This window comes from Phascolarctos cinereus, unplaced genomic scaffold (assembly GCF_003287225.1).
Source record: "Phascolarctos cinereus isolate Bilbo 61053 unplaced genomic scaffold, phaCin_HiC Scaffold_3;HRSCAF=262, whole genome shotgun sequence".
Taxonomy (NCBI): Eukaryota; Metazoa; Chordata; class Mammalia; order Diprotodontia; family Phascolarctidae; genus Phascolarctos; species Phascolarctos cinereus.
The window spans coordinates 142,377,552-142,404,632 of record NW_027555736.1 but is presented as its reverse complement, the minus strand read 5'-3'; the positions used below and the strand labels follow the sequence as shown (position 1 = coordinate 142,404,632).

General features: G+C 36.4%; 1 protein-coding gene across 2 annotated transcripts in view; it reads right to left on the bottom strand.

Moving 5' to 3' along the window:
• Positions 1–27,081, bottom strand: part of RAB8B (RAB8B, member RAS oncogene family) — a 76,350-nt gene that overhangs the window by 23,978 nt on the left and 25,291 nt on the right. For both annotated transcript variants that reach the window (XM_020968653.2, XM_020968652.2), the window contains exon 2: positions 446–506. In XM_020968653.2, the coding sequence (XP_020824312.1) occupies positions 446–506 (61 nt within the window). The remainder of the gene's footprint in view (positions 1–445; positions 507–27,081) is intronic.

Below are 27,081 nucleotides of genomic sequence, written 5' to 3'. Positions count from 1 at the left end.
TAAATACAAAAGTATAAGATAAGTGACCACAATAGGGAAGCATTTAGGTAAACCTAAAGATGCATCTCATTCCTTTTCACTTACTGTGGGAATAGAGATGGGAGATGGTACTAGTCTTTTCCTCATCTCCCATGCCAATGTTCACCTCTATTCCAGTTCAAAAGTGAAGGGAGGTATTTCCATCATAAAATTATCTAGTCTCATTGCTGCAGCTACAGCCCTTGTTGTGTGGGTGAGGTGTGTAGATATCTAGAAAGACTAAAAAAAGAAAAAGAAATCTTTTCCATATTTGAAGGCCTTCGTTTTAACTGAAGTCAGATACAGTGTTCAGTACTTTCCTGGTTTTCTCCAATACTATCTGTTAAAATTAAAGATGCTTTTGTCATGATGGGATATTGTTCTATTCCTGATTAAGCTAAAGGGGGTGCGCTTGTGCCTGACTTACCAGATCTGCAGTTTGATTTTCTTTCCATCCAGCTCTATTGTTCTTATTTTAAAATCAATTCCTGTTTTAAAAAAAAGTATATATATTTGTAGTTAAGTTTCAAGAAAAAACAAAGATTTCCATTGAATTTAATATTCTCCAACGCACTAGAAAATGTGCACACAAAGAGGGTGTGAATGGTATGTTTTCTTTGAATAACATAACTCATGCTGAAGAAAGGAATGTCAACTACTTTGTGGAGAATTCCAACACACATGAAATATGGTATACTACAAACTTTAGTATCTCTAGATGCAATACATATATAAAGATCCCATAATTTGGGAAGACTAGGAAACATGTTCTGTTCCTGAAACAGATGCTAATGTTAGCTCAAATTCATGAGTTTTTTTTTCCCCTTGGTAAAAAGAGTAGAACTCCTCAAGAGTTTCCCTTTTCCTTCTCTGATCTAACCACTACAGCTCAATAACTAGAGCATAAGTTTCCTAAAGGCAAGAGCCATGTCTTTTTAATCTTTTTGGAGCTTTCATCTCCTAGCACTAATGCACTATACATAATTTTTAAAAAATGAATTTTGAATGAATAAATCCAAAAAGCTATTAAAAAATTAAAGTCCTTTGTGTTAATACAGAGCTAGCATATAGTGTATCAATATTTCTATATACCCACCAAATAGCCTTCATACTAGAATCTTAACTACATAGCTTTATTTACTTGCCTTAGGCCCAAAGACAATCAGCAGGTTTGACAGCCTACGGGAAAGCTAGCTGGGACTCAAGCATTTTAACCTCTCTTTTTTGACTACTAATTTTATGAACACTTAAATAGTTCATTTCAGTCAAGAACTGCAAATGCTTTACAAATATCAGCTTATTACCTTAAACTACTGTTTATTTATTATAAGTAAATTAAGCTTTTAGGGCACCAGTTAATAAATATGAATGAGTAATTTACTGAATCCTTGCCATGTCTCTACACGATGGTATTGTGACAACTGTACACTGCTACATTGTATTCTTTACGGGTTCTAAAGGTGGTTCCACTTCCATATTTGGCCACCCCCACAAGGCTACATTAATACACTGAAAAAAATGAAAGAATGAAAACTCTAATCAGTATAGTAACCAACCACAATTCCAGAGGGCTCATGATGAAGCATGCTATCCACCTCCTGATAGACAGCTGATATACTCAGAGAACAAACTGAAGCATATTTTTTTCTTTTTCAGAAAAGTTAATGTGGGGGTTTGTTTTGTATGACTGTGTGTGTGTGTGTGTGTGTGTGTGTGTGTGTATCTGTAATAACTTTTACCTCCCTTGCCTTCGAAATTGGTGAGGGAGGGGAGGAGAGAAGGAGAGGAGAGAATTCGGAACAAAAAAATAAACTAAATTGGATTTTTTTTTAAATGAAGAAATTAAAAATATTAAATAAAAGCTCAGAAAGAAAGAATTGTAAGGAGAATAAATAGATTAGAACTGAAAGTGGCAAACCTAAGAAACAGCCTCCAAGAAAAGTAGAATGTATCAAATAGAAATCAATGACTCCATTAGACAGCAAGAAATATTGGAACAAAGCCAAATAACTAAACAAATAGAAGAAAATGTAAAATATATGACATTAAAAAAAAGTGACTTAGAAAAAAAAAGTCTGGGTGAGAGAAATTAAGATTCCCTGAAAACCACACGTCAATAAGCGTTTATTAAGTGCTGCCTATGAGGCTGCTAGAAGCAGCTGTGGCTCAGTGGGTAGAGCACTGGGCCTGGAGTCAAGAAGACCTGAGTTCAAATCCAGCCTCAGATAAGTTACTAGCTGTTTGACACTGGGCAAGTCATTTAGCCTCTGTTTGCCTTAATGCATTGGAGAAGGAAATAGCAAACCATTCCAGTATCTTTACCAAGAAAACCTCATGGACAGTATGGTCCACAGGGTCACAAAGAAATCAGACACGATGGAACAAGAATGAGGCTGCTAGGTGGCACAGTGGATACAGTATTGGGCCTAGAATTAGGAAGATCTGCATTCAAATCGGGCCTCAGACATTTACTAGGTGTGTGACATCTAGGTAAGTTACTTAACCTTTGCCTGCCTCAGTTCCCTCATCTATAAAAATGGAGATAATAACAGCACTTACTTCCCAGGGTTGTAATAAAGATCAAATCAGAGATTTGTAAGTACTTAGCATAGTGCCTGGCACATAGTAGGAACTTAATAACCCTACCCTTTCCTCCTATGTGCCAGACACTGTTAAGCAAGACCCCTGCTCTCAAAGAGCTCACAGTCTAGTAGGGGAGACAACATATAAACATCCTGTGTAAATAAGATATATGCAAGATAAACTGGAGATAATTCAAGAGAAGGCCTATCACTAAGCGGATCAGAAAATGCTTTTTATAGAAAACAGGATTTTAACTGGGACTTGAGGGAAGCCAGGAGACAGAGACGAAGAGGGAGAGAATTACAGGCAGGGGGACAGTCAATGAAAATGCAAGGAGTTGGGAGATGGAGTATCATGTATGATGAATACAAGGAGATCAGTGTCACTGGATCTTGGAGTACATGGAAAGAAGTAAAGTGTAAGAGGACTGGAAAGAAAGGGAGAGGCCAGGTTATAAAAGGCTTTAAAAGCCAGAGGGTTTTATACTTGATCCTGGAGGTAAAAGAGAGCCATCAGAGTTTATTAAATGGGGGTTAGGGATGGTGACATGGTCACACCTGTCCTTTGGGAAGATCAATTTGACAGAGAGGCAGATGGATTGAAGCAGGGGAAGAGACTTGAAGCAGGCAGCCCAACCAGCAGACTATTGGGATAGTATTATGAGTGAGGTGATGAGGATCACCAGGGTGACAGCAGTGTCAGAAGAGAGAGGACTGCATTTAAGAGAGATGTTATGAAGGACTTGGCAACAGACTGGATACACAGGTTGAAGGTGGTGGGGAGAGGGAGTGGAGGAGAAAGTAAGGAGTTGAGGGTGATGTCAAGGTTGCAAACCCGAGTGAGTGGGAGGATTATGGTGCCCCTGAAAGTAACAGGTAAGTTAGGAGAGGGCTTGGGAGAAAAAATACAGAAATAAATTTTAGACATGTTGAGTATAAGATCTCCAAGACATCTGGTTTGAGATGTCCAATAGACAGTTGGAGATGAAAGAGTGAAGGTCAGAAGAGGGATTAGGGGTAGATAAATCTGAGAATCATCTGCATAGAGATAACTGAATCCAAGGTAGCAGAAGAGATCATTAAAGGAAATCCTACAGACAGACAACAAGACCCAGGACAGAGCACTGGGGGACCTCTATGGTTAGTGGGTATGACCTGAATTGAAGATTCAGCAAAGGAGACTAAAGGTCAGACAGATAATAGAACCAGGAGAGAGCAATATCATGAAAACTTAGACAGAATAAAAAAACCTAGATAGAGTGAAAAAAGAAGAGAGTGATAGACAGTATCAAAGGCTAGAGAAAGGTCAAGAAGAGCAAGGATTGAGAAAAGACCATTAGATATGGTAAGTACGAGGTTATATGCAGATTTCTGAGTCATTGCCATAATGCTGACAACTGAATGCAAGTGATTTGAAGAGATACCAAGAAAGAGAAGATACCACCATGCATAGGTGGTAAGATACAGATATGCCCGAGGATCCAGCAAAGTGGACTAACTAGGGATAGAGCAAGGACTAAATCCCAGGCCAATGAGGGCTCCTGACTCACAAACCAGAGTTCTATTCACTGCTTCCCCTGTGTGATGTTGGGCAAGTCACTTAGCTTTTCTGAGCCTCAATTTCCTCATATATAAAGTAAAGGGAATAGACAAGATCAGTGGTGTCCAACTCAAAAAGAAATGGATCCAAGGACTGTACAGGACTTAGCCACAATTTAACATTATTTCTATGGTACTGTATTTGTATTCATTTGGTCAAACATTTCTCAATTACATTTTTAACCTGGTTCTGGCCACACTGGGGAGTTTCTTAGTTTGCTTGACCTCTGGACTAGATCACCTCTAAGATCCTTTCAAGCTCTAAGTGTATGAGTGAATGCATTAAACATTTTTTATGAACCAAAAACTACTGCAAAATTACTTTTAGTACTATTATTTCTCGCTATGGTCCATGGGAATATAAGTAAACATAGTTTTGTCTGTTAGATTTCAGAGTCCCCAAGAAATAGAGAAAGCAGTTTACCAGTCATTACCAAAATATATGTTGAAGGGCTAAAATGTTACACTTCCTCACTAAAGATTTTTATTAAAGTTGGTGAAAATTCACAGCAGCCTCTGGTAATCTTTAGGTCATAGAGCTCAAGTTTTAATAATTTTGCCCACAGATACACTCTATTTTATACTTATAAAGGAATTTAAAAATATTTTTAAATACCTGAAATTCTTTATTTGGAGCAAAGGTGAGGTAAAATGTATGAGATGAGTTATTAAATGAGTTATTAAATTTTTATTTTTCCCTTAAGAGAAAGGATTTTAATAACCTTTTGCATAGAAAAACCAGATTTCAGAATTTTATTAACATTAAATAATTATTAATGGAACTATTCTTTGTAAAAACATAGTCTATTAGTTCACAACAGCCTGTTTTCACAATGTATCTATCTTGTTTGTTAAATCACTCAATATTTTTCTGAAGAAAGTCACTTGGGATCCCCAGGTTTCCATTAGAACTCCCAAAAAAGAAAACTTAGCTGAATTTTTAGAATACATTTTAGTACTGACTTTGAATAAACATGAACAGAACAATCATTTCCAAATGAGTCTAATCTGACCACAATGGAGGAATAGGCTTAAAAATAAACTAACAAGTATCCAGCAAACATTCTGAACTTGAAGGAAAATACTGAATACCAAACACATAATCAGAAAACTAAAGAAAATAAAATGAACCAGAAAACTTCAAATAATTCCTCTGCTCATCTATTTTGTGAATAGGAAATGGTAAGCCGAACTATGTTTACAACATAAACTGATAGTGTTATACACTACCACTTCCTGTGGAACAGGCTATATATCTGTTCGTTTCAATAGTGGTTTTCTGCTTAGTACTAAATTAAATGCAATACTAGACATCGAGGATAGGCCAGCTATAACAGCAAATTCAAAGCATGCTAGCAAGAAGCAAAAATTAATATATGAATTATAAGTATGAAAGGATTTCTTTATTTTTGTTTTGAGCCAAAATAATATGAAACCTAAAGTATAAAACACTAAAGTTAATAATATAACCAGGCAACTCAAGGCATGTTACAGATTAAAAGGTAAATTATCTACTTAACTCAAATTTTCTGATAGGAGATAAATCATATGACAACTAATAATAAAAACAAAAGCACATACCAGTTGCAGATAAAGGGTCTCTAAAACACTAAAAAGCATCAAAATGTTAAAAGGAAGGGGGGCAGCTAGGTGATGCAGTAAATAGAGCACCAGCCCTGGATTCAGGAGGGACTGAGTTCAAATCCGGCCTCAGACAAATAACACTTATTAGCTGTGTGACCCTGGGCAAGTCACTTAACCCCACTGCCTAGCCAAAAAAAAAAAAAGTTAACAGGAAAAACATGAATAGAAAATAAAATGCAATTATATTGTTGTGAAAATTCTGATGAGAAAGTTAAAAAAAATTAGAAAGTTTTTTTTAAACTTTTATATCAGTCAGCAAAATTTATTTGGCATTCCTATTACCATTTGAGAACGACAAAATTAATACACAAGTCTCTCACAAATTTTACACATTCAAAATTAAAAGTGTAACTAACTGCTACTCAGTCCGGAAGTAGTAATATGCATGCCAATGTCAAAATATTAGCTTTAGAGATGATCATTAAACAGATATTTTAACTTTTGTAAAATTTCTTGAAAAGCATTTACATTTTGTCAAATGCCCAAATTCTGATCTAAAAGTCCTTGCAGACAAAAGGCTTTAAATATTTAAATATTCCTAAGACTTCAGTTTCTTTCCCTACTGTAAATTCATGACAACCTGTAACAAAAACAAGACTACTGAAGTTTGCTATTCCTTTTCTAAATTCATTGTTCCTTAGACAATGTATCTTAAAAACTAGAAAACTACTTGAGTCTATTAATCTTCTAAACAGGGGATTTCCTTGTTTATACTTTCTGCTTAAGGGCCAGCTATGACTTTCATCTAAGCTGGGTCCCTTTAAAACTAAAAGATGAAGTAAAATTAATGTCTTTATGATCTATTGCTATAAGAAAGCCCAACTGGTAGGTCACTGAAATTATCACTGGAAAAAATAACACATCAATGACATTTCCTCCAAAATATGCTGAAACTAATTCTTTGGACCCAAGCATCAAATATGTATTACAATTTCCATTAATTCTGAAACAAGTAAAAAAAATTTTTTTAATTGTAAAAGTATTCCACATAAAGAATAACAAAGCTAAACAGAACTACTGAATTAGATTTTACCAAAAAGAAAACTTTGTTTAAAAAAACAGAAGTTAGGATGCATTTTTAAAAAATCAGATAACAATTGGGTCTGAAATAATTACCTGTTTCATTGCTTTCCATGAAGAGTCCCAAAATCACCCTACCCCTGTAAGTATTATTTTCATACTCTTTTAAAAGATATAAAATCAAATAATCTCTTTTGCCTAGTCAGTATGATTCAGCTGTTAAAAAAAAAAGGAACATTCTTTTAAGAATGCATAAACTAATGTCTAGAGTGGAAAAAAATGAAGTCATTCTACCACCCAATCCAAAAAGAAAGCTGTGCCAGATGTGCAACTCACAATGCTAAGGATCCTGTTAGCCTCTTTATGCAAACCCAGTATTACTATCACTAAACTGCTGCAAAATTAAGCGGCACTTACGATCTACCTACCATGGCTAGTATAACAGATGGGTAATTATAACAATCTATTGCTGACTAACAAGGTTAAAACAAACAGATGGAACACAGGCAAGTGAAAGGATGAGAGAAAAATCAACATAAATGGCATAAAAGAAAGATAGTTTCCAATGAGGCAATAAAAACAACTCCTCTTTCCATCTTTCCCTTGCTCCTTCCTTTGTGCTTTCTTTCCTTTCTTCTCTCTTTTCCTCCTCCTCCCACTATTAATAATGACAATAATAATACTAACATTTGTACAGCACTAATTCAATGTTGGTAAAGCACTCTGCATATATTGGCTTATTTTAAAATACAAATTTCTACTTCTCTAAAACCTAATTATTCTGATATAAATAAAATACTCTATAAAATATGATTTCAAAGTGTATAATACATACCCTAAAATACATGCATAGTCTAAAAAGCTTATATAAGCCAATTAGATATATACAGAGAGAGAGAGCAATACGTCCCAAAATAATTTTAAAAGCATTGTTTTCTCATCTTTGTAGTGATAAAGAATTATTCAACACAACAGGATCTTAGAACTGTACAACTCTGTTTGGCTCTGTGAAACAGACCAGTAATATTATGTAACTGGATAGATGCAAAGGAGAAGTCTTTACTTCAGTCCGAAACATTAGTTATTAGCTAGAAACATTAGTTATTAACTATCACTGTTGGATTATACCACCAAAGTCTGGACCAAATGGTAAAATGCTCCATCAGCTATTTTCCATATCCCATAGCTAATTTAAAACAATGTATTCCCATAAACACAAGTAATAACTACATAAAATATAAAAATGAATGCAGTGCCAAAATATTCTTTAGGGGCCTTTACATTCTTTACTGACATCCATACAACACCAGGCCAAACTACCTTCGCAGGAGCCTATTTTAATAAAGGCATCCTACTGCACTGACAAGCACTTTTCATCCAGTTCAGAGCACTATGTAGAAGTCAATTATCTCCAGAGGGGCGAGAAAAGAAAGTTTGTTTTTGCAAAAACCAAATGGCAACAAAGCAGAATCCTTCCAATTTTTTCTTTGCTTAAAACAGTGAGGTATCATTAACATTAATAAAAGATGTTATGTATCGTACTTCTTCTGGCTCTCCCTAAAATCTTAGTTAAGAATATCCTCATACACTTACTTCCTTTTACCCATATATTTCAAAATGTATTGCTATTTCCAAACAACTGGGTATTAGTACTAGGATCACGGATTTTGTTTTAACACTTTGAGCCTCTTGGGCAAAAAGAAACAGTTTTTAAAGATGTACAGTATGTGGCTTAAAAAAAAATCAAATACCAGGAGTCTCCAACTTAAAATATTTATGAATGATACCTATATATGAACCAGTTTCTTGTCCCTTCTGGGAACAACTGCTTTTAATTTCCTTGTTCAGAACACCTGGAAAATAACTGACTTAGAGAGATACCATCTCTCACCCAAACACAGAGAAGTGACTTTTTCTCATGCAGATACAAGCCAGAAAATTGTTACTGGCAACCAGGGGTATCTATCTCTACAGCCCTGTCCAACAAAGCCAATGTACCTGGATTCCTAGAAGTGGAACTTGGTGTGCATTCCACTGCAGAAATAATGCTATACACAGTGATTAAGTGCATTTGTGTTGTTATCATTATTATATATTTCAGATAGGCTTCTGTGGACTAGCCTAACACCCTACTGTGTAACACACTATACCTATTAGAAAATGTATGTTGAGTGCTAAACCACTAACTTACAAAAGGACTTGAGGAAGAACATAAACACCCTCAGTTGGGGACTTAATTGTCCACTAAACTGTTAATTTATACTTTGCTCTTCTGAGTCCATTTGTCTTACTTCACAGTTTCATTTTGTTTGTTAGCACTAGCAAAAGGGGCTCTGGGCTTAGAAAGATAATTAAAATTCAGTTCATGAGGTTCTACTTATTTATAGCTCAAGTCAAGTCAGCAAGCATTTATTAAGCCCCTACTATGTGCCAGGCAGTGAACAGAGTGTTGGAGTCATGGAGACTCATCTTCCTGAGTTTCAAATCTGGCCACAGACACTTCATAGCTGTGTGACTCTAAGCAAGTCACTTAACTCTGTTTGCCTCAGTTCCTCATCTGTAAAATGAGCTGGAGAAGGAAATGGCAAACCCATCTAGGATCCTTGCCAAGAAAACCCCAAAAAAGGAGTCACAAAGAGCTGAAAACTGAACAACAACAACAAAAATCAAAGTATCAGGGATACAAAAAAGCCACACAAAAGATAAGGAGGGAGAGAAGTACAATTTCAGTTAAAAATATGGGAGGGAGAAGCTTGAAAATAATCTGTAATTAATTTACATTATAATTTATTGATCATCTGCCACTAATATAATTATGATAAGAAGGAAAAGGGTAACTGAGTCCTCCTTATTAAACTGAATCCAGAGTTTAAAAGCAACTCTGTTAAATATTATGTTGGATATCCTATCACACCCACAAAGGCCCTGAATGATTCTGCTTCATAGATTTTCCATTTCCTACTCCTTCTGTAAGAAAAGACCCAATTCTCAGAACTCTTTATTATAATCGTGTTGTTTGAGGGGTTTTATTATTGTTGTTTTTAAAGAACAGAGTGCAGTGAGGAAAAAAAATAAATCTAATTCCTGAGGGGAGTTGCCTCAGCTTATTCCAAGGGCAATATATATCTACACACACACACACACACACACACACACACACACACACACACACACACACACAATCTGTAATGTTTTAACACTGTATGCTTAAATATACTTATTTACACAAATCTCTACTTAATAAGAATTTCATTGAACTGACTTAGCAATACCCTCACTGCAACTGCAGGTTAAAAACATCAAGAAAAACAAACAAAACCACCCATTCATATGATCACTATATTGGACAAGAAGTAATTTTAACAAGGTACTGAGAATCAAGCCTGGGGCAAGATTCCACAATGAGCAGTCACAATTTTTGGGTGCTGAGGTTGGGAGGAAGACAGTCATTCTGCCAGGAAGTGCACCAATCAGTGAAGCAAAGAAGTTAAGAAATATGGCAATGACAATGTAAGTTTTTCACCCTGAATAGTGCCAAGGCATATTCAGCAAGATGGGGTTTGCAGAGGGAAACAACATAATGAGCATCAGGAACTGAAAAAAAAAAAAACAAAAAAACCCCTCACAACCATCAAGTTTTACTTCTTTAGAACAGAAGTTCTGAGTTAACAAGAAGAAGGTATTCTAAGTTCAGTGTATCAGAAGGCCATCTGAAGCAATCAATCCAAATTCTGACATGCAAAAGACTTTTGCAGTACTCAGGACAGAAATCTATATTAGTCTTTAAAACACAGAAGGTTTCTCATATAGATTATTGAACAGAAAACAGGGCCCTTTCCGTTTTCATTTTAGTTACACAGCAAAATGTACTTTTTTTTAGACACAGAGTAAAAACTGGTACAAGTTGTTCAAAGAGGATAAATAAACTAAGTGAAGGCTATTATATCTTAGTTAACTCTCCAAAGGGGATGCTTGAAGAAAATCAAGTTGACTAATGAAAAGATTTAAAGATCACATTTCACGTTTCACTGTTTTAAGTAGATATTAATAATGGATGATATACTGGGGGATGATTTCTAAATGATTTTCTATGATACAAAACTCCTTGCAGTAATTCTGCCATTTCAACATGTAAGCATATAATTATCTCTCCCAGGGCAAACAAGTAGCTTTTGTCTATCACAAATAACAAAAATGGTGGCTGTGATTTTTCACTGTTCTATTTAGAAAGCCTGATTTAGCTCTCTGAAATTGAGATGCCATATTAAAAAACATACACAGGCACAAATACCAAAACACCCTCCTTCCACCCCTGCCATATGCCTTTCAGCTCTCCATAAATAAGTTATAATCTTGGCAAATTTAAAATTAATTCTGAATCCCATATTATTAGAATATTGCATTACAGAGTAGATAATATAAAAATTAATTTTCAAGGATTGGGATATTGAATCTAAGGTTATGAAATTCACTAGAAATAAATGAATGAAATCCACTAGAGATAAAAGAAAAGTCTCACATTTTAGTGAAATCAACCTTCACAATGGAGAAGGCATCATTAGGGAGAAGCCTGTCTGAAAAAGGCAAGGGAAGTTTTAGAGCACTACAAGCTCAATATAAGTTAGCAATGTGATGTGCCAGCCAAAAACACCTAATATGATCTTGGTCTGCATTAAGAGAGGTATTAACTCCTAGAATCATAAGTTTAGAGTTATCCTTTCCTCTTGGGTCAGACCACAGAGGGAATCCTGTGTTCAGGTCTGGACTCCGTTAGTTTAAAAAGGACATTAAAGGGCATCCAGTAGAGTACCTCAGTGATAAAAGGTCTTAAGACCATGTGTTATGAAGAGATGATGACAGAACAGATATGCTTAACCTAGAGAAGGCAAGACAATTGTCAAGTGAAAGGATGTCATAGAGGCCACACGCTGTAACAGACAGGGCACTGGATGATATGGGCTAAAATATTGTTTCACACAGTTAGGAACTGGCCAGCTAGATGGCACAGTGGATAGAGCACCAGCCCTGAAGTTAGGAGGACCCGAGTTCAAATGTGACCTCAGACCAAACACTTGACACTAGCTGTGTGACCCTGGGCAAGCCACTTAACCCCAATTGTTTAAAAAAAAAAGTCTGAAACATACACTTAGGAGCTGTGCAACCCTGAGCAAATCACTTAATCTTTTTGTGCTGCAGTTTCCTCAATTGTAGAATGAGGGAGGTGGAATCAAGGGCCTCCCAGTTTTGATCCTATTTTAGTAGGATCTCTCTTAATAGGTTACATGTGTTCCATTTGGCTCCAGGGGCAGAACCAGGGCAGTAGACAGAAGTTGGAAAGAGGCAAAGTTAGGCTTGATGAAAAGAAAAACAATTAAAGATGCCCCAAAACTGAATGGACTGCTTCATGAGGTACTGGATACCCTCTCGCAGGGTATCTTCAAGGAGGGGCTGGATAAGTACTAATTGGACTAAATGGCTACTGCTGATGTTCCTTTCAACTCTAAATTCTGTGATATATAAAAGTTATGTGTAATATACTTGCTTTTGTTGTTTGCTTAAAGAAAAAGTTATGGCTAGAAAACAAGCATATCATGGTTGTGGTATGCCTTTTTCAAGATGTTTAGCGCAGCCATCTATATTCCCTAACCTAAAAACTCATTGGATAATGTGGATAAAACATCATGAAAGAGACCTCAAGGAGCTAAAATGGCAGTCATTGGTAAATTTTACAAATGTTATTTCAGCTTCCAAGACAAAACTAGAACCATGGATGCAGATTACAAAGGCCTTGGTGAGAAATGGAAAAGGTCTGTTTCCTTATGAGTTTCAGAATGTCATGTCTAGCTCCAGGTTTATAGATAGATAGATAGATAGATAGATAGATAGATAGATAGATAGATAGATAGACAGATAGATAGATATAGATATAGTTTTGTTCTTAATCCATGAGGTTTCCCTAGGTGTAACCAGAAGTGAATTAAAATATCTGGATTAGCTCAGGTATTGATCTGGTTTCCCTGGAGGGTACTGTGGAGCAGAAATGACTTTAAAAACATTGAGGCTGCTCTCAAAGTCATTTGACCTTCTTAAAACTTGATATCCCATGATATCTGATGCTTTATTTTTAGACTTTGGTAAACATAGAAGAGACAGTTGAGATTTTGTAATTTTATAGAACAAAATTCTGCTACAAATTCCAATGTTCTATTATAGAAGAGATAACAGAACTATGAAATAAATAAAATAGTAAAAAAAAAGTAATTATATTCACTGTTTTTAATAGCTTCTTATGTTAAATATATTTTCTTTTTATTTAATTTGCAAGCTTGACATAGTATAGTCTAGTATATACATATGTCTGTGCCTGGGCTTCAAAAATGGCCCATTATCTACCATCAGGGGCTGAATCACAGACCCCCTTCACTACCAACTTGCAACTTTAAGTTTCAGGGCAGGATGAACTAATGAACTGGAAATGGGTATATGCTGACACACTAGTTAGCCAGTCCTTCAAAATCAGAAGTTAGGCCCTGAGCCAGCAACATTTTCAAGTCTGAACCAGAACAGAGCCACTATCATCACAGGCCATGAGCTGAATCTGACTGTTGGCCTGCTGGCACTATTCCCTAATCCACAGGTTGCCAACTCTGTAGTGAATAGTGTCATAGTGACCTGAAAGAGTTTATGTACTATCATAATTAGCTACTTTAAACACCAAGGTCCCACTCTACTTATCCAACCTAACACAGTCAGGGAATATCCACTTATTGAGCTCCTTCTATGCTTCACGTACTGTACTAATCACTGAGGATACAAAAAAAGGCACAACACTTCCTGCTCTTGAGAAACTCATATAGTAATGAGGAAGCCTACGTGTACATTTGAGAAGCCTAGGTACATTTGAGAACTAGCATTTGGGGGAAATGGGAAAAGGCTCCTGCCCTTAAGTGGAATCCTGAAGAATTCTAAGAGATAGCAGTAAGGAGGGAGAATACTCTAGGTCTGAGAGGGACATCCTGTGCAAAAGCTCCAGATCAGGGGATAGGGTGTCATACCTGAGGAAAAGCAAGTAAAGAAGTACGGCTATATCACAGAGTACAGGAAGCTGAGTAAAGTACACACTGGAAAGGCAGGAAGGGGCTAGTTTGTGCAGAGCTTTAAATGTCAGTAAATCAGTCAAAATACATTAAGTCCCAAACACTGGGGACACAAAGGAAGGTAAATCCCTGCCATGGAGGAGATCACAATCTAATGGGGGATGCCCCCATTAAAATGCTAAGCAAACATTTGATCCTAGAGGTGATAGGGAGCCCCTGGAGTTACTGAGTAGAGAAAGGTCAGTTCTAGGCTTTAGGAAACTCATGTTGGCAGCTGTGTGGAGAATGGATGGGAGTGAAGAGAGACTTAAGGAACCCATTTAGAAGCTACTACAAAAATCCATGCAAGAGGTGAGAAAGGCTTGAACTAGGGCAGTCATGTGTAAGTGGAGAGAGAGGGACATGTAGAAGAAATACTATAAAAATAAAAATGCCAAAATTTGGCAACTGATTGGATTGTGGGTGAGTGTGATTAGCAGTTGAGGAGAACCTAGGTTCTGAACCTGGGTGACTAGAAGGACAGTGGTACCCTTGCAGTCATAGGGAAGTTAATAAGAGGGGTGAATTTTAGGGGAAAGATGAGTTCTCTTTTGGATCTTCTAAGTTTGAGATGTCTCCAGAACATCTAGGTCAAAATGTCTAACAAGAACTTTATGATGCAGGACTGGAGTTTACGTGAGAGATTAGGGCTAGATATATAGATATGTAAATCATCTGCATAGAGATAACTGAACTCATGCAAACTGATGGGATCAACAAGGGAGACAGCACAGAAAGAGAAGAGTGTCCAGGGTAGAGTACTGAGGGATGCCCACAGTTAGTGTGAGTGACATGAAGACCCATAAGAAGATCTTTTCATCCAAAATAAGAAGGAGCAGATAGTGGGAAGAGAAAAAAGAGAAAGCAGTAACCAGGAAGAAAGGCTAAGTCTCAAATGCTGCAGAAAGCTCAAGAATGATGAGAAGGCCAAAAAGAGAACATTAGATATGGCAATTAAGAGATCATTGGTAACTTTAGATGGAGCAGTTTTAGTTGAATGATGCCATATCATGGAGGGTTTAGGAGAGGAAGAAAAGGCACCAAGTATACATAGCTTCTTCAAGGAGTTTAGCTGAGAAGAGAAGTTGATACAGGATGATAAGTAGCAGGGATGGTAGGATCAGATGTGTTTCTAGACAGCTAAGAAGCCAGTAGATAAGAAAAGGTTGAAGATAATAGAAAGAAGGGGATGATATTGAGTGCAATCTACCAAAAAAACAGGAGGCGACAGGATCTCACACAGTAGAGGTGCTGACCCGGGCAAACAGGAAGGTTACCTATTCAACACATTTGCAGATTCTTAGTTCTAATCAGGCAGATTTTCTTCACTGTCTACCTCTTCACACTTCCTTCCCCCAACATACACCTATCATACTTGTTTCTGCCTCATTGCTTTATTTACATGGTTTTCTCTGAGAGGATAATTCTCCTCCTGCCTCTTTCTCTCCATTAAAATCCTAAGGCAGTAATGTGGTACAGTGGACAGAGTACTGGCCCTTGAGCCATGAGGACCTGAGTTCAAATCTGGCCTTGGACACTTAATAGCTGTGTGACCATGGGCAATTCACTTAACCCCACTGCCTCCCCACAAAATCCTCTCTATTCAGAGCCTAAGCACCATCTTTCCCAGCCCATACTGATCTTTCAATTCTTTGAACTCTAAGATCACTTAAAAAATCACACAATTTAACTCTCAGTTATTCTCCTATTGTTTCAATTGCTAATGTTTAATTTTCCTCTCTCCAAGTAAATTATGGAACAATACAGGGGAGGGAACCTGGTGCCTCGAAGCCACATGTGGCCCTCTAGGTCCTCAAGTGGATCCCCAACATGGATTCAGTCAAAGGGCTCCACTTGAGGGCCTAGAGGGCCACATGTGGCCTCGAGGTACCAGGTTCCCTAGCCCTGGCATAAGGCATTACCTAACAGAAAAGATGCTCAGTAAGAATAACTATGTGGAAAGAATGGATCAATCAAGTGTTAAGTTCCTTGAAGGTGAGAAAGTTGATTCATGGAGGATTCCTACTCTATTCCAATCAGTATTAATCAATTTGATATGATAGGGGTTAGTGATTACAAGTTCTATATATTTGGCCCTAGAGCTGTGAGCTGTAAATGGTAAGATCACTCGCATCATCATAGGAAGCTAGCTAGAGGCCCTCTACCCTTGTTCTTCCTTTTCATGGCAACTAAACCCAGTGTGATGGAGGTGACTCAACTACACATAAAGTTCCCCAGTCATTTTTGTGCCTCCAGACCATTCTCTCTTGTCCAACATGAGCAGCTGTATCCATCTTCTGACCACCTTATAACCACTTAATCAGAGGAGATATTCCTTGCTTCACCCAACTTGTGACCCCACTAGCAGATCATTTTTGCTTAATTTAGCCTATGGTTCATAGGTCAACCAATGGAATTATTCTATATTTCGTAGAGCTGTTCTTGCCCAGGAAGAAGGGGGCATTTCAGATCGTGAGGAAGATCTGAGGTCCACTTCATTAGAGAGGACAATGGACCCTTTAATAAAGTTCCATTGGCTCACAGCTCTACCTCATTTTCTCTTATTGTAGGTTGGATATTTTTTATGGCCACAAAGGTATTTACCAATAAATACTTATTCATTCATTTAATCATTAATTTATTTTCTAAAACTCAAATCATCTACATCTAAACACTAAGTTATATTTTAATAACTGATAGCTTGAAATCAAATATGTGAGTCCTTTTATGATTTCAAACTTGATGTTAAAGATTATATTCAAAATTAAATACTATAAAAATCAAAATTTTAGGGGAAACCAAAGTTATGAAAATAAAACAACTAAGCACAGAAATTGTCTTGATCTTCCAAAATGGGTACCTCAAATGAAAATGTAGTCTTGTAAGATGGAGTGAAAAGCACTTGGGACTTGGGAGTCAGAAGACCTTGGTTCAAGCTAGCTGATTAATCACAGGCAAGTCACTTAACCTTTTTTTGAGCATTTTCTTCATCTGAGAACTTGGAATAATAACCCTTTCCACTACTTACATCACATATTTTTGTTGAGAAAGTGCTTTCTAAAGCTTAACATGATACAGAAATTGAAACTGATTTCTTAGGGAAATGAAACTGAATTTAAAATTAGGTTATTATTGTCTCTTCTTCATTCCTCAACACTTTCTGAGTTACTTTAGATAGGACTAGGTGTTAGAAAAGCACCAGACAAAAGGCATTCATATGTGTTTAGACAAAGGAATAAGAACATTTTTATGTAGTGCACATTGGTGAGAGAAAAAAAATTAACCAGAAGCAAAAGTCAACAATAAAGTATCCTTAGTGGGCAGCTATCAAACTTATAAACTTCATAAAGGCAGGAATCATGGTTTATATAAGCCAGAAATTCTTAAACTTTTTTTATGTCATGGACTCCTTTGGCAGGCTGGTGAAGCCTATGGATTGAGCCAAGTGGCAGTTATTATTTAAGCACTTACTATGTGCTCAGACACTGTGCTAAACATTGGGAATACAAATACAAGCAGAAAAAAGACAGGTCCCCATCTCCCTCAAAGACTTCACAATCTAATGGAGAATATAATGCATAAAAGGAAGCTCAAAATGGAGAAGATAAAGGAACCCCAGAGATGGCACAGAAGGTCTAGAACGCAGCCAGGAGAAGGAGGAGACATGGCTGGTCTGGATGTCTTCCTAAAATGGAGGTTCTGGGAGGAGTCATCCAATTAGAAGAAGAGAAAAAAGGTGTAAAGAGTACCTGCAATGTATGAATTCCAGGGCTGGAATGAGGTTCTTTCTCTGAATAATGTTTTTTAAATGAATAAAATAAAACACAGAAACTTATAAAGGCAACTAATTATATTACCAAAATACATATTTTTTTAAAAGTACATGGCCCCCAGGTTAAAATCCCATGAATAAACTTTCTGTCTCTTCAAATCTCAAATAGTGCGCTGGCATGCAATACATGTTCAAATGTCAAGCTGAACTTAAGTTTTCTAAACATAAGCTATAGCAAAAGACAGGGGATTATATTTCAGTATACAACTACAAAAAAATACTGAATATTTATGTTTAGTGATTCTTTTTTACATGAAAGAATTTTCTATTGGGATAGAGATGAAAGCTAAGGTACAAATAAGACAATTTTCTACTTGAAACAACTGAGATGTTTCTTAAGTTTGGAATCTTGATTTCTGTATCTAAAAAACTACGTGGTTTGTGATGACTTTTAGGGGTGCGATGGAAACTTATTTATTACTGAAGCCACTGGATAGCTTCTCTGGTTCAAAATAGAATTAAAAGCAGGCCAGCAAGAAGCAGCTAGTAGATTCATGACTCTTTTGGTCTTAATCAAAACAGAAAAGCCAGTAAACAAGCCTTAGGTCCCTAAAGGATGACCTGCTACACTAAAAAGTCAAATATCATTTTTAGGGAAAAAATGGATTTTTCCTTACAAATGGAGTTAGTTTGTAAAGAACAAGGCTCCAGCTGGCAGACCATTGCATAGAGAATATTCAAGAAGTCAACTAAAGGTCATGGGGTTGTTTTGTTTTGTTTTTTTAATTCCAAAACTGGTAAAAATAATACTCTAGCTTCTCTTGAAATCGCTGAAAACAACAGAAGCCATTTCCATCTTATTTAACAGGTCATTTAAAGAGGTATAATACTAAGTTTAGGGCAGATTTTGTTTGTTTGCTTTTTTGCTAAGAAGAAAGACGTTGGTAGTTAAAAAATAAAAAAGAAGAAAACTGTCACCCCCTTCATGTTGTCCCCAGATCTATGAAGGGAAGAAGTAGTTAGCTAACAACAGAGTGAGAGTGAGGAGCCCAAAAATGTTATACCAGAAAGCAAAACAAAAACAAAACCCTAACATGAAGGGAAATTAACAGAGTTAAGAAACTAAATTTATGCCACATAAAACTAATTCTAAGAGAAGTTGAAGAGAAATTATATGACTAATGGAAGGCAGAGCCAAGATGACAGAGTAAGGCAGGAACCTGCCTTAGCACTTCCAAATCCCCCTCCAAACAACTTTAAAATAACACCTCAAAACAAATTTTGGAATGACATAACCAACAAAAGGATGGGGTGAAACAATTTTCCAGCCCAAGACAACCTGGAAGGTCAACAGGAAAGGTTTGTCTCAATGAGGTGAGAGTACAGCACAGTCAGTGTAGGTAGCCCAGGCAGCAAGGTCCTCTGCCCAGCACAAGCCAGCAGCCAGGGATCTCCCACCTCCTCCACCCTGACCAGCCCTGGTGGGGCCAGCAGCAGGGCCCCAAGCCCACTGATCCCTGATATAAGCCAGCAATGAGGTCCATAGCTTTGCTGGAAGCCAGTGCAGACCACAGAGACAACTGACACATCATCAGCAACTCTTAGAGCTCTTTGTGCAGCCCACAGACTGTAACAGGCCAGAAAACTGGTCAGAACATTGCAAGGAACACTATGCTGCCACTGGGTGAAGAACGCTGTTGTACTGCCCAAAAGCAATGCAGGTTACAAACTCGGGTCACAGTCCCAGAGTGAGGAGAACTAGCACATGAGAGCATGCAGCTGATCACAGATCCAGAAGGAAAGGAGTGCTTGTGGTCACTCACAGACCAGAGCACAGGCCAGGAGAGCAGTGACCACATCTCCCCTTAGATCATACCACCTTGGAAGAATCAAAAACTCACAGATCCCCACAATTAGCTCGGGGGGGGGGGAAACAGCACCAAAACTGAAGCTTGGGATATTGCCCTCTCCACTCCAGAAGTAGAGCCCAACTTTAACATAAAATTAAAAGTTAAGAAATAGCCTAGAAAATGAGCGAAAAAATACAAATCCCCCTCCCCCCCCAAAAAAAACAACCTGACCATAGAAAGTTACTGTGGTGACAGGGAAGATCAAAACACAAACTCAAAAGAGGATGACAATGACAAAATAACATGCGAATCCTCAAAAAAAAAATGAATTGGTGCAGGCCCAAAAAGAACTCTTAGAAGAACTCAAGAAGGATTTAAAAAATCAAATAAGAGGGGTAGAAAAAAAATTGGGAAAAGAGAGTGATGCAAGAGAATCATGAAAAAAGAGTCAACAGTTTGGTAAAAGAAACATTTTTTAAAATGGGAAAAAAATGCACAAAAATTCACTGAAGAAAATACCTCCATAAAAACTAGAATTGCTCAAATGGAAAAGGAGGTACAAAAGCTCACTGAAGAAAATAATTCCTTAAAAATTAAAACTGGGAAAGTGGAAGCTAATGACTCCATGAGTCATCAAGAAACAATAAAACAAAATCAAAAGAAAAAAAAATAGAAGAAAATGCAAAATATCTCATTGGAAAAACAAATGACCTGGAAAATAGATTGAGGAGAGATAATTTAAGAATTAATAGACTACCTGAAAAACCATAATCAAAAAATGAGCCTAGACATCATATTTCAAGAAATTATAACGGGGAAACTACATTGATAGTCTAAAACCAGAGGGTAAGAGAGAAATTGAAAGAATCTACAGATTGCCTCCTGAAAGAGATCCCAAAATGAAAACTCCCAGGAATATTATAGCCAAATTCCAGAGCTCCCTAATAAAGGAGAAAATATTGCAAGCAGCCAGAAAGACATAATTCAAACTAAGCCACAGTTGGGATTACACAGGATTTAGCAGCTTCTACATTTAAGGACTGGAGGGCTTGGTATATGATATTCCAGAGCTAAAATTACAACCAACAATCACCTACCCAGCAAAACTGATTATAATCCTTCAGGTGGAAAAAATGGATATTTAATGAAATAGAGGACTTTCAAGTATTCCTGATGAAAAGACCAGACCTGAACAGAAAAACTGATTTTCAAATATAAGACTCAAGATAAGCATAAAAAGGTGAACAGGAAAGAAAAAATACAAGGGATTCAATAAGGTTAAACTGTTCACATTCCAATGTGGGAAGATGATATTTATAACTTTATCACTACTAGGGCAGTTAGAAGGAGTATACATAGAAGACATGGGTTTGAGTTGACTATGATGGGATGACATTAAAAACAAAGGGTGAGAGAGAGATTCACTGGGAGAAGGGAGAGGTACAATGGGATAAATTATCTCATAAAAGAAGCATGACAGATCAATTACAGTGGGGGGGGGGTGGTAAGCAGGAAATACTTGAGCCTTACCCTCATCAGAATTGACTCAAAGAGGGAATAACATACACACTCAGTTAGGTATAGAAATTTACCTTATCCTAAAAAGAAGTAGGAGGGAAGAAGGATAACAGGAGAGGGAAGGGATGGTGGATTGGGTGAGGTGGTAGTCAGAAGCAAAACACTTGTAAGGAAGGACAGGGTGAAAGGAGAGAAGGAGGGAGAGAGAGAGGGAAAAGCAGGAAGGGAGGGAGGGAGGCGCAGAGAGAGAGAAAGAAGAGAGAAACAGGAGAAAAATATGGTGGAGGGAAATACAGTTAGTATCATAACTGTGAATGTGAATGGGATGAACTCACCCATAAAATGGAAATGGATAGCACAGTGGATTAAAAATAAGAATCTTACAATATGTTGTTTACAAGAAACACATCTGAAGCAGTTTCACACTCCCAACCCCAATTACTGTATCTAAAAAGATTATATACCCTGATATTTATCTGGTGAGAATGTCTCTTTGACTGAATCACAGAATCATGGAAGGTATAAACTAGGCTCAAGAAAAGGCAGCTTCAGGACTATACACAGATCTAAATGTGGGCATCCAACATAAGGCTTAACAAACTTCTTAGGAAGTTCCAAAAGGGAAAAAAATGGCTTCCATCCAAACAGGAGTTATTACTTACTCCTTGCCACACTCTAAGCTTGTGTGAGAGAGTATCCTAGGCTATACATACTTAGTCGATATCTATTTCTAAAAACTAAATGAAGTTTAGTTTACTAACTGTTAATGGAGAACACACTGGATGGGAGCTCATAAGCCCCCTGGCTGGGTGTGGAGGACCTCTACGGAGAGATGTAGTCAGTTATCCCATGAATTCAATGGAATTAGAAGTGAAGAAATTCAGTCCAAAGGAGATGTAACACTAGAAAGCATAAAAGGCCATGGTATTAAGGGGAAGTTCTTAATAGGGATAAGAAACTAAACTTATTCCATACAAACAAAATAAGACCATACTACAAGTAAAAAATAGTTGAGTAAATAAAATATAAGTTTATCCTCTGTAATGGAATAGAAAATTAGGATCTCTGCCAAATTTTTTTAAATCTCTTTAGCTTAATATATACAGATACAGAGTGAAATAATGGTAATTCAAAATACAGGTACTTTAGAAAGTAATATAAATATGCAAGATAGTTTTGAAAGTTATATGATGGACTATATTCTTAAAATGGAAAAACAAGCTATATAAAGATTCAGTTTCATGTAAACGCCTCTTTTTTGTTCTACTTTGTATGCTGAAACATTTGTTTTGTTAAGTTTGTTTGTTTTTTTAAAGAAGCCTTCATTTTATACCCAGCAAATTGGGAAAGACAACAAATATGAGAATAGTCAATGTTGGAGTCTCAGACATGGAAAGTCAGGCAATGTTGGTAGAGCTATGAATGCATGTGACCATTCTGGAAAGAAATTTGAAATTATAGTAAGCTTAAAAAAAAAGTATCTAAAAGGTCCACATGCAGAGATCTCACTATTAGGCATATACCTGAAGGCTAGTAAAAGCAGAAAGGTCCCTTATATATTAAAATATTAATTACAGCTTTTTTTTTGGGGGGGGAGTAGTAGTAAAACTAGAAGTAGTAAGTACAGTACTTGAAGTAATAATAAACTGGAACAAAGTAGATGGCCATTGGCTCTGAAATGGCTAAATGGTGAAATGGCTAAGTTGTAAATGAAGGTATAGAGGTTAATACATTTTAAAAGATGGTGAACTGATGCAGAGCAAAGTAATCAGACTCAGTAAAACAATCTATGTAATTACAACAATGGAAAAACAACAACAGCTAAAATATAAACATTTTCTAATTAAAATGAGTGAGACTGGCTCTGAGGAACAGAGGAGAAAATGCATTTCCCTTTCTTCTTTGCAGAGGAGAGGAACAGTTCGTGTTCTGTCAGACTCAATGTGCTGCCTGGTTTTGTTGAAATGCTCCTCCTCCCCCTTTCTATTTTTTTCTTTGATACAAGGTGCTCTGGCCAGCTATGACTCAGGTGGGTCTGGTGGTTTAGACTCCGGATGAGAATATAATGAGATACCTGAAATCCATATAACCTTTAACAAAAATAAGTTTAATCAACAATAGTATGGGAAAATATTCTGCAAAGATATAGCACTGATTTGGTTAGGCACAGCTCTTGCTACCACATTTGATGGTTTGTGTTGATTTACAAAGAGTGGAAAGTCCAGGGTTTTTATGCCTTTGGTGAATAGGAAGATAGATGAATGGTTCAAGTCTTAGTGCCCTGGACTAATTAAGTCTAAAGGAGAATTTTATTAGTTTTTAAGAAAAAACTAGTCTGTATAGAAGGGAATTTCCAGTCTTAGGGCATACATGGTCAATTTCTAGCTATGCAATAGGGACAATTACCACAAGTTTCAACAGAGATACTGTTCCTATCACAAAAGACATAGCTCAATGGATAGGGAACTGAGCAAAGATATGTTCAGACACGATAATATAAAAACTGGAAGTATCAATAACAATTTTTCAAAATAATAAGATAAGGTGATTTTATTTAAATAACATAGAATGGATACAACACAGTCTGCTCCAAAGAGTAAAAAATAGTTGGGTAAATAAAATATTAGTTTATCCTGTGTAATGGAATAGAAAATTGGGATCTCTACCATATTTTTAAAAAGCTCTTTGGCTTAGTATATACAGATACTGACAAATTAAATGAAATGAATTAGACCATTCCTGTAAATGCTTGATTTTATAACATTCTAAGTCTCCACCTTCCAGAAATATATTCCTTTGCCAGCAAAATGAATATAAACAAAGTAGATAGGAAAATTAATATTCACAAATTATTTTAAAATTCTTTTTAACATGTTATACTTTAGCATACATTGGATTAATTACTTCAAAAAATAGTTTTCCTTTATCTTGAAATACATATATTTTAATGTGGTACCTTATTTATTTTATTTTAATGATCTTTTGTTTTAATATTACTTTCATCTCCCAATATATGCTATTCCCCTTTCAAAACCAGAACAATTTGTAACGACTGAATAAAAAAGAGGAAGAAAAAGTAGTTCAGCAAAACGAACCAACAAACCAATCAAATCCAAGTATCAATTTGAGTTCAACTGTTTTGCTATTACAAAAAGTGATGCTATAATTATCTGGTATCTATTGGATCTTTCCTTGTATCTTTTAGCCTCCTTGGAAATTATGCCCAGTAGTGTACCTCTGCGGCAAAGCACATGGACATTTCATTCACTTTCTGAGCATGATTCCATATTTCTTTCCAGCAGAGTTAGACCAATTCACAGCTCTACCAATAGTATATTTACTGTGTCTGTATTTCTATAACCTCTCCAAAAGGAACTATTCCCATCTTTTCTCAACTTTGCCAATTTACTAAGAGGTGGAGGATCTCAGGGTTGTTTTTATTTGCATTAGTGATTTGGAGCAATCTTTCAAATGGTTATTTGAACTTCTAATACCATATTAAAATTAAGAACTATAAGGGTTCTATACTGTTGCAGTAGGGATTGAATCTTGGGCGGGGAAGAAAGGAAGACCAATTTCGAACTGCATATTTTTGCTTCTGATTCAAAGACAAAACAAAACTAATAAGGCATCTTCTTTCTCAGTGTATTAAGCAACTTCATTTTAGACTGATGCATAACTCTTAGTTCTCCAAAACATTACATGCTAAATTGGTACAGAAATATTACTAAAATTCTTGCTTTAAGAAGGCAGCATAGTGGGTAGAAAACAGCCTTCTGAGTAGGAACATTGATTTCAAATCCAACCTCAGACACAAGAAAATTAAGAGACCTTGGGCAAGTAAGTCATTTAACTTCTCAATGTCTCCAGGCTAAAGTTCTCCCAAGACTAAAAGTTCCAGGGAATACGCTGATCTGCAGGAAGTTTCCGCTTAAATCACAGGTCCCATCAAACAAAATTTTTGCTTTAACTACTCGTATGGGAAAACTGCCTATATACAGGCTGAGTATCTGATTGGCCAAATCAAGCCTGAGAGAACCATTTTAGGACCACTCAAAACCACTAATCTCGAGCTCAGAATAGAGCAGGTCAGAAGAAACAAGCTCTAGCCCAAGGTGGAATCAAGTTCAATTTCCTTTCTGACAGACTGAAAAGAAGCTCTTCAAGGCCCAAAGGCCCTAAGATACTTTCCAAAAGCTTCAATGATTTTTTTGATTCATCTTAATCAAAGCTAATCTGAAGTTTCATTAGTAACAGTCTTGTTTCAAACCTGCATTCATTTTATTTGGTTTTGAGTAGCCATAAATAAGTCTCCAAATTAGGCCCAATACATGGGCTATAAGAGTACACAGTGAGATTTTAACACCAAACATTTTGGTTGGCATATTCTTCTTAATGTAAGACTGTGGTATTGCATATGCATCAATTTATTTACACTATCAAACATGAAGGATTTGTCAAGTGTTATGAAATAAGAATACCTACTTCCAAAGAAACTGGCACCCTAGAAAAACTAATTTATCTACAATAATATTAAGCTCAATGATCAATGTTATTCTATTCTGCAACTAAACTGAAGCACTCTGAAAAGAAAAAAAAAGATTTAAAACCTGAAATGCTAGAAACTCTATGTTTTAACAAAATTGAGAGAAGGGCACGTATGCTGCCATACCTCACACAATTCCTGTTCTTGAAAGCAAGGAGTAAATGAAAATGTATGGTGCTTTGAGATTAGAACTAGTCTGTTCCAATGTCATACTCACTCAGGAGGAGAAGAGAATCAGCTGACAGAACTTCTCTAAAGAATCTATCACCACCAAACCTCCTTTTAAGGTGGTTTATCAGCAGCCTTATAGCTTTTAAATTTACGACACAAGCTTTTATGCTCTTTAAAATTAATGATGCTAGAAGACAGCCTGCAATATGAATAGTCAGTTACAAAACTGGTGTCCATATAATTTAAATGAGATGACAGATTATAGTCTTGGGCACAGACATACTACAATAACTCTATCAGACTTGAGTAACGCAGACATCTTAGGAAGGTATGATAACTTTTTAGGACATCTGAGTACAATTTAGCACACTGGAGCAAAGATTTACTGACAAGCCAGTGACCTATCACTTTTACATTACACTGCATTACAATTCAAGGGAGTGACTCTTGGAAGAATTTGGCCAAATCTGAATTAAAACAGACTAGAATTTTCTCCATTGGTACAACATACACTAAAACAAAATGATCAACTTAGATGTTGGCAAAATACTAAAAAAAAAAATTTAAATGTAAGAAAGTGCAAATTCCAGTGGACATACCACAATTTATGATTAGTGAAAATAATGAATCCTATGAAGTGGTCACATGCATTCAAATTTGCACTATTCAAAATTATAATTATGTAAAATGTAGCTATTGGATCCAGCCCAATGGAGGTATGCAGCATAAATTCAAATAATGCAACCACTTCATGAAGGGATTCCCATTTTGCTATTTGCACTAATACAAACCTGGCTGTAGGTAGAACATGAAAACATAAATTCAGCAATGAAACAGGGACTGGAATACTTTTATTCTCTGCAGGTTTTATTTCTGAGAGAGGTACAAAAAGGAATTATGCATTAACATAATTAAAACTGAAATCTCTACTAATGAAGCAAAATCTGCCAGTAGGCTGAATTTACCCATGGCCTTGCAAATAGGATAATTGTAAGGCAGAATAATCACAGTACAGTGAGATTAGTTTTGCAGATTCCAAAAAAGCTTTTCTTAAACAAACAAAAAAAAATTTAGATGATTTAGACCCTACGACATGCTTCAGGCTCCTGCCAAAGTCTAATAAAAATGTAAGTGACTATTGCCAATGACATGTGCTTTTAATTATATCCTGAAAATGTGCAAGCAAGCAAAGCAAAATTATATCATGCTTCATCCAGCATCCTTC